Source organism: Salvelinus namaycush, unplaced genomic scaffold (assembly GCF_016432855.1).
Source record: "Salvelinus namaycush isolate Seneca unplaced genomic scaffold, SaNama_1.0 Scaffold186, whole genome shotgun sequence".
Taxonomy (NCBI): Eukaryota; Metazoa; Chordata; class Actinopteri; order Salmoniformes; family Salmonidae; genus Salvelinus; species Salvelinus namaycush.
In genome coordinates this window covers 1-20370 of record NW_024058630.1, presented here as the reverse complement: position 1 = coordinate 20370, position 20370 = coordinate 1, and the positions used below count along the sequence as shown (strand labels likewise).

Below are 20370 nucleotides of genomic sequence, written 5' to 3'. Positions count from 1 at the left end.
GAGAGATTTGTCCCGCTGGCTTTTGGAAAACACCGTTTTTCGAAGCTGGTCTGGTAAAATGTAACTGCTTTGTGGTGTGGTACTGGTATTCTGTGTGTTTGACCCGATGTCTGGTAAAATTTAACGGCTTTGTGGTGTGGTACTGGTATTCTGTGTGTTTGACCCGATGTCTGGTAAAATTTAACGGCTTTGTGGTGTGGTACTGGTATTCTGTGTGTTTGACCCGATGTCTGGTAAAATGTAACTGCTTTGTGGTGTGGTACTGGTATTCTGTGTGTTTGACCCGATGTCTGGTAAAATGTAACTGCTTTGTGGTGTGGTACTGGTATTCTGTGTGTTTGACCCGATGGCGTCTCAGGGTGATTTGGAACGAGAGGGAGAACGAGGAGAATGTGAAATCCTGCTCATCTTTACATGGAGGTGCCCATCTTTACATGGAGGTGCTCATCTTTACATGGAGGTGCTCATCTTTATATGGAAGTGCCCTGATATCAGGGTAGGAGGAACTAACCGCGCTGTCAACCGGAGTTCAAGGAGTCATTTGAATTGGAAATGATCTGGTTTGTTTCCTGGTTGGGAAGGAAGGTGATTGGAACACGTTTACATTTTTTTTTAATTTGTTTTATTTAACCTTTAATTCACTTAAGAACAAATTCTTATTTACAATGACGGCCTACTTTGAAGTTTCAGAGAAAGAAGCAACAAAGTCCTTTCTTCTTTCCTGTGCTTCGCCTTGTTATAGACCCACACAGGGCCTGAATTCAACATGGATTCAATGGATTTATTTTCTCATCCATCTACACACAATATCTCATAATGACAGTAAAAAAACAGATATCACATTTACATAAGTATTCACACCCCTGAGTCAATACATGTTACAGTCACCTTTTGGTAGTGATTACAACTTGCTGGGTAAGTCTAAGAGCTTTGCACGCCTGGATTGTACAATATATGCACATTACTTTTTTTTGAATTCTTCAAGCTGTTGATTATTGCTAGACCGCCATTTTCAAGTCAAGCCGACTTAAGGCAAAACTGTAACTTGGTCACTCAGGAACATTCAGTGCCGTCTTGGTAAGCAACTCCAGTGTACGTTTGCCGTTGTGTTTTCAGTTATTGTCCTGCTGAATGGTGCATTGGTTTCCCAGTGTCTGTTGGAAAGCAAACTGAACCAGGTTTTCCTCCGGGATTTTTGCCTGTGCTTAACTGTTCAGTTTATTTTTATCCTAAAAAGCTCCTTAGTCCTTGCCGATGACAAGCATACCCATTCCATGATGCAGCCATGCTTGAAATATGAAGAGTGGTACTCGGAGGTTAATTAACATTAACATAGTTTTATCCAATTTAAAATATTACACGACATTACATTTCATAACAATCTTCACAACACATTACTATCACATATCTACAATACAAAATCCATGTATCTGTGTGTGTGTCTCTTCACAGTCCCCACTGTTCCATAAGGTGTATTTTACCTGTTTTTTCAAATCTGATTCTACTGCTGCATCAGTTACCTGATGCGGAATAGAGTTCCATGTAGTCATGGCTCTATGTAGTACTGTGCACCTCCCATAGTCTGTTCTGGACTTGGGGACTGTGAAGAGACCTCTGGTGGCATGTCTTGTGGGGTATGCATGGGGTGTCTGCTAGTAGTGGCCGACTTCTTATGGCTGGGGGAAGTTTTTTTTTACACCTTTATTTAACTAGGCAAGTCAGTTAAGAACACATTCTTATTTTCAATGACGGCCTAGGAGAACAGTGGGTTAACTGCCTGTTCAGGGGCAGAACGACAGATTTTTACCTTGTCAGCTCAGGGATTCAATCTTGCAACCTTACGGTTAACTAGTCCAACGCTCTAACCACCTGTCTCACGAGGAGCCTGCCTGTTACGCGAATGCAGTAAGAAGCCAAGGTAAGTTGCTAGCTAGCATTAAACTTATCTTATAAAAAACAATCAATCAATCAATCATAATCACTAGTTTACACATGGTTGATGATATTACTAGTTTATCTAGCGTGTCCTGCGTTGCATATAATCGATGCGGTGCGTATCTATGCTCCAACGTGTACCTAACCATAAACATCAATGCCTTTCTTAAAATCAAAACACAGAAGTATATATTTTAAACCTGCATATTTAGCTAAAAGAAATCCAGGTTAGCAGGCAATATTAACCAGGTGAAATTGTGTCACTTCTCTTGCGTTCATTGCACGCAGAGTCAGGGTATATGTAACAGTTTGGGCCGCCTAGCTCATTGCGAACTAATTTGCCAGAATTTTACGTAATTATGACATAACATTGAAGGTTGTGCAATGTAACAGGAATATTTAGACTGATGGATGCCACCCGTTAGATAAAATACGGAACGGTTCCATATTTCACTGAAAGAATAAACGTTTTGTTTTCGAGATGATCGTTTCCGGATTCGACCATATTAATGACCCAAGGCTCGTATTTCTGTGTGTTATTATGTTATAATTAAGTCTATGATTTGATAGAGCGGTCTTACTGAGCGATGGTAGGCACCAGCAAGCTCGTAAGCATTCATTCAAACAGCAGTTTGTGCGTTTTGCCAGCAGCTCTTCGCAATGCTTCAAGCATTGCGCTGTTTATGACTTCAAGCCTATCAACTCCCGAGATTAGGCTGGTGTAACCGATGTGAAATGGCTAGCTAGTTAGCGCGCGCTAATAGCGTTTCAAACATCACTCGCTCTGAGACTTGGAGTGGTTGTTCCCCTTGCTCTGCATGGGTAACGCTGCTTCGAGGGTGGCTGTTGTCGATGTGTTCCTGGTTCGAGCCCAGGTAGGAGCGGGACTGAAGCTATACTGTTACACTGGCAATACTAAAGTGCCTATAAGAACATCCAATAGTCAAAGGTATATGAAATACAAATCATAGAGAGAAATAGTCCTATAACTCCTATAATAACTACAACCTAAAACTTCTTACCTGGGAATATTGAAGACTCATGTTAAAAGGAACCACCAGCTTTCATATGTTCTCATGTTCTGAGCAAGGAACTTAAACGTTAGCTTTCTTACATGGCACATATTGCACTTTTACTTTCTTCTCCAACACTTTGTTTTTGCATTATTTAAACCAAATTGAACATGTTTCATTATTTATTTGAGGCTAAATTGATTTTATTGATGTATTATATTAAGTTAAAATAAGTGTTCATTCACTATTGTTGTAATTGTCATTATTCCGATTAATCGGTATCGGCTTTTTTGGTCCTCCAATAATCGGCATTGAAAAATCATAATTGGTCGACCTCTAGTTCATAGGCACATCATTACTGCATACAATAGCTGTGGAATCAGCAGAGGCATTCAGGGCAGTTAGAGGGACATAAATTAGGTGACTTACATTGTGTTTTCCAACGCCCCCTGGGATAATGTACATATGCTGAGGCATTATGACAACTCAGTGACACGATGGTAGGGTTTAACTGAGCTGCGCTTGGCTCATTGATAAATCTGTCTCAACGCACCCTTGTAATGCTGTGAAAAGATCCAGGAACCCAAATGATTCCTCATTAAAAAAAAGCATGTCACGTGGAACAAGAGGAAAGAACTCTCTAGACCATCTTTACTCCACACACAGAGATTCATACAACGCTCTCCCTCACCAAAGCAGGAAGTACCAGTGACTCGCTCAATACGGTAGTGGTCAGATGACGCGGATGCTACGGTACAGGACTGTTTTGCCATTGGATGAATACGTTCCGTGATTCATCCAATGGCATTGTGGAGTATACCCCCTCAGTCATCGGCTTCATAAAAAAATAAAAAATAAATGCCTAGTGGTTTGAGCGTTGAGCCAGTAACCGAATGGCCGCTGGGCTCGAATACCCGAGCCGACAAGGTGAAAACAATCTGTCTGTGCCCTTGAGCAAGTCACTTAACCCTAATGTGCTCCATAAGAGCTGTACTACTATGGCTGACCCTGTAAAACAACACGTTTCACTGCACCTCTACGATGTATGTCACTATTCCTATATGTATTGTTGGGTCCTTCTCCCGATGCTGTCAGTCTGTCACTTGGCCGTGATGCTTCTGAAACTTTAAATGTAATTATCCTAACCTTGAGCATGTGTATTTCTGGCTCAGTCTTTATCTGTCTAGGTCAACAAAAAACTCTGATTGAGCTGAAAGGGCCCATCTGTAACAGGGGGCCGCAGATGGGACCCTAGCTAGCTGGCGGGGCATTTTGTGTGTGTGTGTGTGTGTGTGTGTGTGGGTGGGTGGGGGGGGGGGGGGGTGAATAGATTTTTCTATCCTAAAGGACCTAAAGTCCCCCATGAGGACAAAGGCTATTTTGAGCTTAAGGTTTAGGGTTACAATTATGGTAAGAGGTAGGGTTATGGTAAGGGTTGAGGTTAAGGAAAATAGGATTGTGAATGGAAATTTCATTTGAGGTCCCAACAAAGATAGAAGAACATAGCGTGTGTGTCGTCAGTAGTGGTTGAGTCATTCTGACAGGGCCGGAGGACCACTGCATTAGAACGGCTGATAGGCTGATTGAATCCTCAGGGATCATCCTCCTCTCAAACTATTGATCTCCAACTGCTTCATCATCATGAGAGATCTGTTTTCAACTCTATAAACCTCCCTAAACACAGAGTGTTGTCCTCTATCGACTATAAACCTCCCTAAACAGAACATGTTGTCCTCTATCGACTCTATAAACCTCCCTAAACAGAGTGTTGTCCTCTATCGACTCTATAAACCTCCCTAAACAGAGTGTTGTCCTCTATCGACTCTATAAACCTCCCTAAACAGAGTGTTGTCCTCTATCGACTCTATAAACCTCCCTAAACAGAGTGTTGTCCTCTATCGACTCTATAAACCTCCCTAAACAGAGTGTTGTCCTCTATCGACTCTATAAACCTCCCTAAACAGAGTGTTGTCCTCTATCGACTCTATAAACCTCCCTAAACAGAGTGTTGTCCTCTATCGACTCTATAAACCTCCCTAAACAGAGTGTTGTCCTCTATCGACTCTATAAACCTCCCTAAACAGAGTGTTGTCCTCTATCGACTCTATAAACCTCCCTAAACAGAGTGTTGTCCTCTATAAACCTCCCTAAACAGAGTGCTGTCCTCTATCGACTCTATAAACCTCCCTAAACAGAGTGTTGTCCTCTATCGACTCTATAAACCTCCCTAAACAGAGTGTTGTCCTCTATCGACTCTATAAACCTCCCTAAACAGAGTGTTGTCCTCTATCGACTCTATAAACCTCCCTAAACAGAGTGTTGTCCTCTATCGACTCTATAAACCTCCCTAAACAGAGTGTTGTCCTCTATCAACTCTATAAACCTCCCTAAACACAACGTGTTGTCCTCTATAAACCTCCCTAAACAGAGTGTTGTCCTCTATAAACCTCCCTAAACAGAGTGTTGTCCTCTATCAACCTCCCTAAACAGTGTTGTCCTCTATCAACTCTATAAACCTCCCTAAACAGAGTGTTGTCCTCTATCAACTCTATAAACCTCCCTAAACAGTGTTGTCCTCTATCGACTCTATAAACCTCCCTAAACAGTGTTGTCCTCTATCGACTCTATAAACCTCCCTAAACAGAGTGTTGTCCTCTATAAACCTCCCTAAACAGAGTGCTGTCCTCTATCGACTCTATAAACCTCCCTAAACAGAGTGTTGTCCTCTATCGACTCTATAAACCTCCCTAAACAGAGTGTTGTCCTCTATAAACCTCCCTAAACAGAGTGTTGTCCTCTATCGACTCTATAAACCTCCCTAAACAGAGTGTTGTCCTCTATCGACTCTATAAACCTCCCTAAACAGAGTGTTGTCCTCTATAAACCTCCCTAAACAGAGTGCTGTCCTCTATCGACTCTATAAACCTCCCTAAACAGAGTGTTGTCCTCTATCGACTCTATAAACCTCCCTAAACAGAGTGTTGTCCTCTATAAACCTCCCTAAACAGAGTGTTGTCCTCTATCGACTCTATAAACCTCCCTAAACAGAGTGTTGTCCTCTATCGACTCTATAAACCTCCCTAAACAGTGTTGTCCTCTATCGACTCTATAAACCTCCCTAAACAGAGTGTTGTCCTCTATCGACTCTATAAACCTCCCTAAACAGTGTTGTCCTCTATCGACTCTATAAACCTCCCTAAACAGAGTGTTGTCCTCTATCGACTCTATAAACCTCCCTAAACAGAGTGTTGTCCTCTATAAACCTCCCTAAACAGAGTGTTGTCCTCTATCGACTCTATAAACCTCCCTAAACAGTGTTGTCCTCTATCGACTCTATAAACCTCCCTAAACAGTGTTGTCCTCTATAAACCTCCCTAAACAGTGTTGTCCTCTATAAACCTGCCTAAACAGAGTGTTGTCCTCTATCGACTCTATAAATCTCCTTAAACAGTGTTGTCCTCTATAAACCTCCCTAAACAGAGTGTTGTCCTCTATCGACTCTATAAATCTCCTTAAACAGTGTTGTCCTCTATAAACCTCCCTAAACAGAGTGTTGTCCTCTATCGACTCTATAAACCTCCCTAAACAGAGTGTTGTCCTCTATAAACCTCCCTAAACAGAGTGCTGTCCTCTATCGACTCTATAAACCTCCCTAAACAGTGTTGTCCTCTATCGACTCTATAAACCTCCCTAAACAGAGTGTTGTCCTCTATCGACTCTATAAACCTCCCTAAACAGAGTGTTGTCCTCTATCAACTCTATAAACCTCCCTAAACACAACGTGTTGTCCTCTATAAACTCTATAAACCTCCCTAAACAGAGTGTTGTCCTCTATCGACTCTATAAACCTCCCTAAACAGAGTGTTGTCCTCTATTGACTCTATAAACCTCCTTAAACAGTGTTGTCCTCTATCGACTCTATAAACCTCCCTAAACAGAGTGTTGTCCTCTATCGACTCTATAAACCTCCCTAAACAGAGTGTTGTCCTCTATCGACTCTATAAACCTCCCTAAACAGAGTGTTGTCCTCTATCGACTCTATAAACCTCCCTAAACAGAGTGTTGTCCTCTATAAACCTCCCTAAACAGAGTGTTGTCCTCTATCGACTCTATAAACCTCCCTAAACAGAGTGTTGTCCTCTATCGACTCTATAAACCTCCCTAAACAGAGTGTTGTCCTCTATCGACTCTATAAACCTCCCTAAACAGAGTGTTGTCCTCTATCGACTCTATAAACCTCCTTAAACACAACGTGTTGTCCTCTATCGACTCTATAAACCTCCCTAAACAGAGTGTTGTCCTCTATCGACTCTATAAACCTCCCTAAACACAACGTGTTGTCCTCTATCGACTCTATAAACCTCCCTAAACAGAGTGTTGTCCTCTATCGACTCTATAAACCTCCCTAAACAGAGTGTTGTCCTCTATCAACTCTATAAACCTCCCTAAACACAACGTGTTGTCCTCTATCGACTCTATAAACCTGCCTAAACAGAGTGTTGTCCTCTATCGACTCTATAAACCTCCCTAAACAGAGTGTTGTCCTCTATCGACTCTATAAACCTCCCTAAACAGAGTGTTGTCCTCTATCGACTCTATAAACCTCCCTAAACAGAGTGTTGTCCTCTATCGACTCTATAAACCTCCCTAAACACAACGTGTTGTCCTCTATCGACTCTATAAACCTCCCTAAACAGAGTGTTGTCCTCTATCGACTCTATAAACCTCCCTAAACAGTGTTGTCCTCTATCGACTCTATAAACCTCCCTAAACAGTGTTGTCCTCTATCGACTCTATAAACCTCCCTAAACACAACGTGTTGTCCTCTATCGACTCTATAAACCTCCCTAAACAGAGTGTTGTCCTCTATCGACTCTATAAACCTCCCTAAACAGAGTGTTGTCCTCTATCAACTCTATAAACCTCCCTAAACACAACGTGTTGTCCTCTATCGACTCTATAAACCTCCCTAAACAGAGTGTTGTCCTCTATCGACTCTATAAACCTCCCTAAACAGAGTGTTGTCCTCTATCGACTCTATAAACCTCCCTAAACAGAGTGTTGTCCTCTATCGACTCTATAAACCTCCCTAAACAGAGTGTTGTCCTCTATCGACTCTATAAACCTCCCTAAACAGAGTGTTGTCCTCTATCGACTCTATAAACCTCCCTAAACAGAGTGTTGTCCTCTATAAACCTCCCTAAACAGAGTGTTGTCCTCTATCGACTCTATAAACCTCCCTAAACAGAGTGTTGTCCTCTATAAACTCTATAAACCTCCCTAAACAGAGTGTTGTCCTCTATCGACTCTATAAACCTCCCTAAACAGTGTTGTCCTCTATCGACTCTATAAACCTCCCTAAACAGAGTGTTGTCCTCTATAAACTCTATAAACCTCCCTAAACAGAGTGTTGTCCTCTATCGACTCTATAAACCTCCCTAAACAGTGTTGTCCTCTATAAACCTCCCTAAACAGAGTGTTGTCCTCTATAAACCTCCCTAAACACAACGTGTTGTCCTCTATCAACCTCCCTAAACACAGAGTGTTGTCCTCTATCGACTCTATAAACCTCCCTAAACAGAGTGTTGTCCTCTATCGACTCTATAAACCTCCTTAAACACAACGTGTTGTCCTCTATCGACTCTATAAACCTCCCTAAACAGTGTTGTCCTCTATCGACTCTATAAACCTCCCTAAACAGAGTGTTGTCCTCTATCGACTCTATAAACCTCCCTAAACAGTGTTGTCCTCTATCGACTCTATAAACCTCCCTAAACAGAGTGTTGTCCTCTATAAACCTCCTTAAACAGAGTGTTGTCCTCTATCGACTCTATAAACCTCCTTAAACAGTGTTGTCCTCTATCGACTCTATAAACCTCCCTAAACAGAGTGTTGTCCTCTATCGACTCTATAAACCTCCCTAAACAGAGTGTTGTCCTCTATCAACTCTATAAACCTCCCTAAACAGAGTGTTGTCCTCTATCGACTCTATAAACCTCCCTAAACAGAGTGTTGTCCTCTATCGACTCTATAAACCTCCCTAAACAGAGTGTTGTCCTCTATCGACTCTATAAACCTCCCTAAACAGAGTGTTGTCCTCTATCGACTCTATAAACCTCCCTAAACAGAGTGTTGTCCTCTATAAACCTCCCTAAACAGAGTGTTGTCCTCTATCGACTCTATAAACCTCCCTAAACAGAGTGTTGTCCTCTATAAACCTCCCTAAACAGAGTGTTGTCCTCTATCGACTCTATAAACCTCCCTAAACAGAGTGTTGTCCTCTATAAACCTCCCTAAACAGAGTGTTGTCCTCTATCGACTCTATAAACCTCCCTAAACAGAGTGTTGTCCTCTATAAACCTCCCTAAACAGAGTGTTGTCCTCTATCGACTCTATAAACCTCCCTAAACAGAGTGTTGTCCTCTATCGACTCTATAAACCTCCCTAAACACAACGTGTTGTCCTCTATAAACCTCCCTAAACAGAGTGTTGTCCTCTATCGACTCTATAAACCTCCCTAAACAGAGTGTTGTCCTCTATCGACTCTATAAACCTCCTTAAACAGTGTTGTCCTCTATCGACTCTATAAACCTCCCTAAACAGAGTGTTGTCCTCTATCGACTCTATAAACCTCCCTAAACAGAGTGTTGTCCTCTATCGACTCTATAAACCTCCCTAAACAGTGTTGTCCTCTATCGACTCTATAAACCTCCCTAAACAGAGTGTTGTCCTCTATCGACTCTATAAACCTCCCTAAACAGAGTGTTGTCCTCTATCGACTCTATAAACCTCCCTAAACAGAGTGTTGTCCTCTATCGACTCTATAAACCTCCCTAAACAGAGTGTTGTCCTCTATCGACTCTATAAACCTCCCTAAACAGAGTGTTGTCCTCTATCGACTCTATAAACCTCCCTAAACAGAGTGTTGTCCTCTATCGACTCTATAAACCTCCCTAAACAGAGTGTTGTCCTCTATAAACCTCCCTAAACAGAGTGTTGTCCTCTATCGACTCTATAAACCTCCCTAAACAGAGTGTTGTCCTCTATAAACTCTATAAACCTCCCTAAACAGAGTGTTGTCCTCTATCGACTCTATAAACCTCCCTAAACAGAGTGTTGTCCTCTATCGACTCTATAAACCTCCCTAAACAGAGTGTTGTCCTCTATCGACTCTATAAACCTCCCTAAACAGTGTTGTCCTCTATCGACTCTATAAACCTCCCTAAACAGAGTGTTGTCCTCTATCGACTCTATAAACCTCCCTAAACAGAGTGTTGTCCTCTATCAACTCTATAAACCTCCCTAAACAGAGTGTTGTCCTCTATAAACTCTATAAACCTCCCTAAACAGAGTGTTGTCCTCTATCGACTCTATAAACCTCCCTAAACACAACGTGTTGTCCTCTATCGACTCTATAAACCTGCCTAAACAGAGTGTTGTCCTCTATCGACTCTATAAACCTCCCTAAACAGAGTGTTGTCCTCTATCGACTCTATAAACCTCCCTAAACACAACGTGTTGTCCTCTATCGACTCTATAAACCTCCCTAAACAGAGTGTTGTCCTCTATCAACTCTATAAACCTCCCTAAACACAACGTGTTGTCCTCTATCGACTCTATAAACCTCCCTAAACAGAGTGTTGTCCTCTATCGACTCTATAAACCTCCCTAAACACAACGTGTTGTCCTCTATAAACTCTATAAACCTCCCTAAACAGAGTGTTGTCTTCTATCGACTCTATAAACCTCCCTAAACAGAGTGTTGTCCTCTATCAACTCTATAAACCTCCCTAAACAGAGTGTTGTCCTCTATCGACTCTATAAACCTCCCTAAACAGTGTTGTCCTCTATCGACTCTATAAACCTCCCTAAACAGAGTGTTGTCCTCTATCGACTCTATAAACCTCCCTAAACAGAGTGTTGTCCTCTATCAACTCTATAAACCTCCCTAAACAGAGTGTTGTCCTCTATCGACTCTATAAACCTCCCTAAACAGTGTTGTCCTCTATCGACTCTATAAACCTCCCTAAACAGAGTTGTCCTCTATCGACTCTATAAACCTCCCTAAACAGAGTGTTGTCCTCTATCGACTCTATAAACCTCCCTAAACAGAGTGTTGTCCTCTATCGACTCTATAAACCTCCCTAAACAGTGTTGTCCTCTATAAACCTCCCTAAACAGAGTGTTGTCCTCTATAAACCTCCCTAAACAGAGTGTTGTCCTCTATCGACTCTATAAACCTCCCTAAACAGTGTTGTCCTCTATCGACTCTATAAACCTCCCTAAACACAACGTGTTGTCCTCTATCGACTCTATAAACCTCCCTAAACACAACGTGTTGTCCTCTATCGACTCTATAAACCTCCCTAAACAGAGTGTTGTCCTCTATCGACTCTATAAACCTCCCTAAACAGAGTGTTGTCCTCTATCGACTCTATAAACCTCCCTAAACAGAGTGTTGTCCTCTATCGACTCTATAAACCTCCCTAAACAGAGTGTTGTCCTCTATCGACTCTATAAACCTCCCTAAACAGTGTTGTCCTCTATCGACTCTATAAACCTCCCTAAACAGAGTGTTGTCCTCTATCGACTCTATAAACCTCCCTAAACAGAGTGTTGTCCTCTATCGACTCTATAAACCTCCCTAAACAGAGTGTTGTCCTCTATCGACTCTATAAACCTCCCTAAACAGAGTGTTGTCCTCTATCGACTCTATAAACCTCCCTAAACAGTGTTGTCCTCTATCGACTCTATAAACCTCCCTAAACAAAGTGTTGTCCTCTATCGACTCTATAAACCTCCCTAAACAGAGTGTTGTCCTCTATCGACTCTATAAACCTCCCTAAACAGAGTGTTGTCCTCTATCGACTCTATAAACCTCCCTAAACAGTGTTGTCCTCTATCGACTCTATAAACCTCCCTAAACAGAGTGTTGTCCTCTATAAACTCTATAAACCTCCCTAAACACAACGTGTTGTCCTCTATAAACCTCCCTAAACAGAGTGTTGTCCTCTATCGACTCTATAAACCTCCCTAAACAGAGTGTTGTCCTCTATCGACTCTATAAACCTCCCTAAACAGAGTGTTGTCCTCTATCGACTCTATAAACCTCCCTAAACAGAGTGTTGTCCTCTATCGACTCTATAAACCTCCCTAAACAGAGTGTTGTCCTCTATCGACTCTATAAACCTCCCTAAACAGAGTGTTGTCCTCTATCGACTCTATAAACCTCCCTAAACAGAGTGTTGTCCTCTATAAACCTCCCTAAACAGAGTGTTGTCCTCTATCGACTCTATAAACCTGCCTAAACAGAGTGTTGTCCTCTATCGACTCTATAAACCTGCCTAAACAGAGTGTTGTCCTCTATCGACTCTATAAACCTCCCTAAACAGTGTTGTCCTCTATCGACTCTATAAACCTCCCTAAACAGAGTGTTGTCCTCTATAAACTCTATAAACCTCCCTAAACAGTGTTGTCCTCTATCGACTCTATAAACCTCCCTAAACAGAGTGTTGTCCTCTATAAACTCTATAAACCTCCCTAAACAGAGTGTTGTCCTCTATCGACTCTATAAACCTCCCTAAACAGAGTGTTGTCCTCTATCAACTCTATAAACCTCCCTAAACACAACGTGTTGTCCTCTATAAACCTCCCTAAACAGAGTGTTGTCCTCTATCGACTCTATAAACCTCCCTAAACAGAGTGTTGTCCTCTATCGACTCTATAAACCTCCCTAAACAGAGTGTTGTCCTCTATCGACTCTATAAACCTCCCTAAACAGAGTGTTGTCCTCTATAAACCTCCCTAAACAGAGTGTTGTCCTCTATCGACTCTATAAACCTCCCTAAACAGAGTGTTGTCCTCTATCGACTCTATAAACCTCCCTAAACAGTGTTGTCCTCTATCGACTCTATAAACCTCCCTAAACAGAGTGTTGTCCTCTATCGACTCTATAAACCTCCCTAAACAGAGTGTTGTCCTCTATCAACTCTATAAACCTCCCTAAACACAACGTGTTGTCCTCTATAAACCTCCCTAAACAGAGTGTTGTCCTCTATCGACTCTATAAACCTCCCTAAACAGAGTGTTGTCCTCTATCGACTCTATAAACCTCCCTAAACAGAGTGTTGTCCTCTATCGACTCTATAAACCTCCCTAAACAGAGTGTTGTCCTCTATCGACTCTATAAACCTCCCTAAACAGAGTGTTGTCCTCTATAAACCTCCCTAAACAGAGTGTTGTCCTCTATCGACTCTATAAACCTCCCTAAACAGAGTGTTGTCCTCTATCGACTCTATAAACCTCCCTAAACAGAGTGTTGTCCTCTATAAACTCTATAAACCTCCCTAAACAGAGTGTTGTCCTCTATCGACTCTATAAACCTCCCTAAACAGAGAGTGTTGTCCTCTATAAACCTCCCTAAACAGAGAGTGTTGTCCTCTATAAACCTGCCTAAACAGAGAGTGTTGTCCTCTATAAACCTGCCTAAACAGAGAGTGTTGTCCTCTATAAACCTGCCTAAACAGAGAGTGTTGTCCTCTATAAACCTGCCTAAACAGAGAGTGTTGTCCTCTATAAACCTCCCTAAACAGAGAGTGTTGTCCTCTATAAACCTGCCTAAACAGAGAGTGTTGTCCTCTATAAACCTGCCTAAACAGAGAGTGTTGTCCTCTATAAACCTCCCTAAACAGAGAGTGTTGTCCTCTATAAACCTGCCTAAACAGAAAGTGTTGTCCTCTATAAACCTGCCTAAACAGAAAGTGTTGTCCTCTATAAACCTGCCTAAACAGAAAGTGAAATATAACATGCACTGATGAAGGAGATAGGAAAGTGTCCAAATGTTGATTTGGTTCCATAAAACAGGAAAGTGGTTGTTCTATTTCTGCCAGATTAAATGTTTAATGAGTTTGTTGACTGGTTGTTTGTATCCCAAATACACTTCTATATTTGCTTCTGATGTCACAGACACTTGCAGTAATCTCCTTCAGGGCCTGGTCATGTAAGATTTTCCATGTTGATTATTTTCCCGCTACACATCATGCCAATTTAGAAAAATGTATTTAAAAATAGACCCATCTAGCAGCCATTTTGAAACACCCCCGCTTGAAGCTGCCAGGATGGTCCCATGGTAGACTGGTGTTTGTTCCCAGAGTCTAGATCAATTCCAGCTTATTGGAAGAGGATCTGATCTGAAACAATGATACGAATATTAATGATACATTTACTGCTGTTGAAATGTAATGGACTCACTCCCTCTTTCACATTAATTCTAGTCATATTATTATATTTTAATTTATCTGACATTTTGAGATATGACCCGGTCATCCATATTCATTGGGTGTGTAAAGCCATTGAGGCCATTCCACCCCCCTGCAACGAGGAATATTGGACCAAATGCGTCACATTTACGTGTCCTTAAACAGCCTATAACTAATTACAAAAACACTATTCCTTGTGTTTCAATGTGTAGAATATTCAAAACTTCATAGTCTGTTGTTTTATTGATATTTACTTTCCTAAAACGATCATTTTCCACCTCACAGTTCAGCTGTCAGAGATTTGAGCACTAAGTGTATCAGGACATTGCATGCATAGGCCTATAGGCTTAGGTGACTACTGTATGATATTAATATGAAAAATATATCTGTGTGAGAAGCTTAGGCTTAGCCCCAGAGAGAGAGAGAGATATGCCCGGCGGCATGCTACGACACCGAAATGAATCTATTTTCAGTACAGAAGGAAGCTAATTCATACAGAAGGAGGCTAATTCGTTAGTTTTCAATAAGAATATTTTCGTATATATATAAGCATCAAACTGGTAGAGCTGAAACCTTCTTCCTCACCTCAAGTTCAACTGTCCGTCTGAGCGCCGGGGCACGCTGTCTTCATACCATAGGCAGTAAAATAGGTTATTAATAGCCACAACACACCAAACCTTCACAAAAAGGTTTTAACTTTATTAAGGTAATATCAAAAGTAAGTCATTGTTTATAGGGAAAATACCAAAAGTATTTTATATCACTGCAAACACAACATTACAGTTGGATCTCAATTTGGCCAAAGAAAATGGTTAAACAGAATGAAACAAAACACTTCTGAACTGGGTTAAACCTTGGCTATATTGCAGTAATGACCAAGAATGCCTACTGTACCCAACAAATGACAGCAATGGGCTAATGATATTGATTTTACAACAGGCTTACTTATAACCTTTCTTAAACTACATACGGAGCAAACAATTAAAAAGAGAAATATTAATAATGATAAAACAAATAATGATAAATACGAGAGGGGAAAAAATGCATCCTACCTGAATAGCGGGTTGCACGCCTGCGTTTTGGCCGAGCCAACATTCTTCTCACCTTTGTCCACTACAATCTTAACTTTTCTATACGAAGGACATTCCCGTTCCCGTAGCAGGACTAGAGACTAACATCCCCCTGGTGGCACTGCTGCCACTAAGTTTTTCAGTTTGTGGCTCCAGCCCGTGATTTGGCGTCACGAACGATACCAACATTTTTTCTAGGTCTTTCATCTTTTTAAAGTCATTCACAGCTTTATTAGAACGTGGAATACACTATCGACCCGGAAGACGCTGGGTCACCCTGTGGGGGACTCCCTATCACGGCCGCTTGTGATACAGCCTGGATTTGAACAAGGGTGTCTGTAGTGACGCCTCTAGCACTAAGATGCAGTGTCTTAGACCGCTGCGCCACTCGGGATACATAATAATCCAGGGATTTGTCATTTCTGTGAAAAATTATATTTTAAATGTTGTTTTTTGCTTAATAGATCTTAATATGCGCTAATATCATAGGCTAATTTAATAGTAATCTCAATAGAGATGCTAATATCATAGGCTAATTTAATAGTAATCTCAATAGAGATGCTAATATCATAGGCTAATTTAATAGTAATCTCAATAGAGATGCTAATATCATAGGCTAATTTAATAGTAATCTCAATAGAGATGCTAATATCATAGGCTAATTTAATAGTAATCTCAATAGAGATGCTAATATCATAGGCTAATTTAATAGTAATCTCAATAGAGATGCTAATATCATAGGCTAATTTAATAGTAATCTCAATAGAGATGCTAATATCATAGGCTAATTTAATAGTAATCTCAATAGAGATGCTAATATCATAGGCTAATTTATTTGATGCTAATTCACCACCTGAGTAAGTGGAAACTCAAAACACATTATCTAGATCAGTAACTCTAAAGACAATACTTACTCGTAGTAGCCGTGTATTAATCTAACAGTACATTTTAATACTTAAAACCTCTTGGCGCTACGGATCCCTTTAGAGGGATCATTTTCCTAAACAACCGCTGAATTGCAGGGCGCCAAATATTACAAAAAATATTTATAATCATGTAATCACAAGTGAAATATACCAAAACACAGTTTAGCTTGTTGTTAATCCACCTATCGTGTCAGATTTTGAAAATATGCTTTGTAGCGAAAGCAATCTAAGCTTTTGTGAGTGTATCAATCAATGCTAGAACAGCTAGCCCCAAATTAGCATGGTCACGAAAGTCAGAAAAGCAATAAAATTAATCGCTTACCTTTGATAATCTTCGGATGTTTACACTCACGAGACTCCCAGTTACACAATACATGGTCTTTTTGTTCGATAAATATTACTTTTATAACAAAAAAACGCCATTTGGGTTGCGCGTTATGTTCAGAAAACCACAGCCTCGTTCCGTTCGACGAAAATTCCAAAAAGTATCCGTAATGTTCGTAGAAACATGTCAAATGTTTTTTATAATCAATCCTCAGGTTGTTTTTAACATACATAATCGATAATATTTCAACCGGACCGTAACCTATTCAATAAAAGAGAGAAAGAAAATGGAGAGCTACCCCTCTCGCGTGCAGGAACTAATCAAAGGACACCTGACTAGTTTTGAAAAATCGCGCTCATTTTTCAAAATAAAAGCCTGAAACTATGTCTAAAGCCTGGTCACAGCCTGAGTAACCCATTGGAAAAGGAATCTGGTTGATATCCCTTTAAATGGAAGAAAGACGGGAAATGAAACACAGATTTAAAAATATATATATATAAATAAATAAATCACTTCCGGGTTAGATTTCCTCAGGTTTTCGCCTGCAAAATCAGTTTTGTTATACTCACAGACAATATTTTGACAGTTTTGGAAACTTTGGAGTGTTTTCTATCCTAATCTGTAAATTATATGCATATTCTACGATCTGGACCTGAGAAATAGTCCGTTTACCTTGGGAACGTTATTTATTAAAAATAAAAATAAAAATCTGACCCCTAGCGTCAAGAAGTTATTAAGTCGCAAAGAAAATCCCCATTTAAATTCAGTCAGTTGAAGGTAGAAATATTTAGTGCTGCGTCTTAATCCAGCGTTTCTGCCTGTCGGGCCTTCGACCATGTCTCACCTCTCTCCCTCCAGAGAACGACCATGTCTCACCTCTCTCCCTCCAGAGAACGACCATGTCTCACCTCTCTCCCTCCAGAGAACGACCATGTCTCACCTCTCTCCCTCCAGAGAACGACCATGTCTCACCTCTCTCCCTCCAGAGAACGACCATGTCTCACCTCTCTCCCTTCAGAGGACGACCATGTCTCACCTCTCTCCCTCCAGAGGACGACCATGTCTCACCTCTCTCCCTCCAGAGAACGACCATGTCTCACCTCTCTCCCTCCAGAGAACGACCATGTCTCACCTCTCTCCCTCCAGAGAACGACCATGTCTCACCTCTCTCCCTTCAGAGGACGACCATGTCTCACCTCTCTCCCTCCAGAGGACGACCATGTCTCACCTCTCTCCCTCCAGAGAACGACCATGTCTCACCTCTCTCCCTCCAGAGAACGACCATGTCTCACCTCTCTCCCTCCAGAGAACGACCATGTCTCACCTCTCTCCCTCCAGAGAACGACCATGTCTCACCTTTCTCCCTTCAGAGGACGACCATGTCTCACCTTTCTCCCTTCAGAGAACGACCATGTCTCACCTCTCTCCCTTCAGAGAACGACCATGTCTCACCTCTCTCCCTCCAGAGAACGACCATGTCTCACCTCTCTCCCTCCAGAGAATGACCATGTCTCACCTCTCTCCCTTCAGAGGACGACCATGTCTCACCTCTCTCCCTCCAGAGGACGACCATGTCTCACCTCTCTCCCTCCAGAGAACAACCATGTCTCACCTCTCTCCCTCCAGAGAACGACCATGTCTCACCTCTCTCCCTCCAGAGAACGACCATGTCTCACCTCTCTCCCTCCAGAGAACGACCATGTCTCACCTCTCTCCCTCCAGAGGACGACCATGTCTCACCTCTCTCCCTTCAGAGGACGACCATGTCTCACCTCTCTCCCTCCAGAGGACGACCATGTCTCACCTCTCTCCCTCCAGAGGACGACCATGTCTCACCTCTCTCCCTCCAGAGAACGACCATGTCTCACCTCTCTCCCTCCAGAGAACGACCATGTCTCACCTCTCTCCCTCCAGAGAACGACCATGTCTCACCTCTCTCCCTCCAGAGAACGACCATGTCTCACCTCTCTCCCTCCAGAGAACGACCATGTCTCACTTCTCTCCCTTCAGAGAACGACCATGTCTCACCTCTCTCCCTCCAGAGAACGACCATGTCTCACCTCTCTCCCTCCAGAGAACGACCATGTCTCACCTCTCTCCCTTCAGAGGACGACCATGTCTCACCTCTCTCCCTCCAGAGGACGACCATGTCTCACCTCTCTCCCTCCAGAGAACGACCATGTCTCACCTCTCTCCCTCCAGAGAACGACCATGTCTCACCTCTCTCCCTCCAGAGAACGACCATGTCTCACCTCTCTCCCTCCAGAGAACGACCATGTCTCACCTCTCTCCCTCCAGAGAACGACCATGTCTCACTTCTCTCCCTTCAGAGAACGACCATGTCTCACCTCTCTCCCTCCAGAGAACGACCATGTCTCACCTCTCTCCCTCCAGAGAACGACCATGTCTCACCTCTCTCCCTTCAGAGGACGACCATGTCTCACCTCTCTCCCTCCAGAGGACGACCATGTCTCACCTCTCTCCCTCCAGAGAACGACCATGTCTCACCTCTCTCCCTCCAGAGAACGACCATGGGTGACACCTGTCCGTCTGTCTGTCTACCTGTCTCACGTTTCTCTCTCTCGCTCTCTCTCTCCAGATAAACCAGAGAACTATAACCTGTGGTACCTGTCTGTGGTCTTACCTGTCTGTCTACCTGTCTCACATTTCTCTCTCTCTCTCCAGATAAACCAGAGAACTATAACCTGTGGTACCTGTCTGTGGTCTTACCTGTCTGTCTACCTGTCTCACATTTCTCTCTCTCTCGCTCTCTCCAGATAAACCAGAGAACTATAACCTGTGGTACCTGTCTGTGGTCTTACCTGTCTGTCTACCTGTCTCACATTTATCTCTCTCTCTCTCTCCAGATAAACCAGAGAACTATGACCTGTGGTACGAGAGTCGCTTCGAGGACTGTGACAAAGAGGCCTGCCTGTCCTTCTCCAAGGAGTCTCTGTGTAACCGCGTCACAGTGGACCACAACTACTACGCCGTGTGTCAGAACCTGCTGTCGCGTTACGCCACGTGGCGAGGGACCACGGGCGGCCTGCTCCACGACCCCCCCGCCCACATAGCCAAAGACGGCCAGCTAGAAGCTCTGTTGGACGAGTGTACCAACCCTAAAAAACGCTACGGACGCTTCACGGCCGCCAAGGAGCTGAGAGACTACCTCACTCAGCTAGTCTCCTCCTCCTCCGCCACGGCGAGGTAATGAACAGAGCTGGCGGTTAGCGGTGGCCTGCATCTCGGCCGGATGGTTGTTCGGGGGTTAGGTTTGGGTTTGACCCCCCCCCCCCCCCCCCCCCTGACCTTGTCCCCGGGAACTTGACCATGACCTTTGAACCTTGACACTCCTTCTCGTCTCACTTCAAGTCCAGGAGATCTCCACCCCCGGGCTGGTCACACAGCAGCAGCTCTGATCGGTCCTCTCCCGGTGTAAACCAACCAGCAGCACAGCTTCAGAGGAGATGTTTAAACTGAACTGTGGTAGCTGGTCAGAATGAGGTGGTCGGAGCTGAAGGACCAGGAGAAAGAGGATCAGCTGCTAAGGGGGAGCTTTAACCCGCGGTTAGGCTGACGTAGACTGTACATGACTTCTCTCCTCCGCCCAGACCCTCTCTGTTTATCCTTCGGAACTCTTGTGTTTGCTAACATTTTATCTTAACCTATATTTTCTTTCTGAAAGCGTCTATTGTGCTTATGGTTTTGGGGTTGAATGAACCAGAACAGGAGCATGTTGACGCTGTGGTGTGTATGTTCTGTTAGGAGGACGGTCTCTAGCTCAACTCTGCTATCGTCCCACATAGACACCTGAGCACCGCAGGTTAAACGGAGGAAGAAAAA

At 42.8% G+C, this 20370-nt stretch overlaps 1 protein-coding gene across 2 annotated transcripts in view; it reads left to right on the top strand.

The window, feature by feature from the left end:
* LOC120037766 (divergent protein kinase domain 2A) overlaps nt 1-20364 on the top strand; it is a 123580-nt gene extending 103216 nt beyond the window's left edge. For both annotated transcript variants that reach the window (XM_038983733.1, XM_038983734.1), the window contains one exon: nt 19395-20364. In XM_038983733.1, the coding sequence (XP_038839661.1) occupies nt 19395-19738 (344 nt within the window). In that variant the 3' untranslated portion in view covers nt 19739-20364. The remainder of the gene's footprint in view (nt 1-19394) is intronic.
* Nucleotides 20365-20370: the final 6 nt, after the last annotated feature.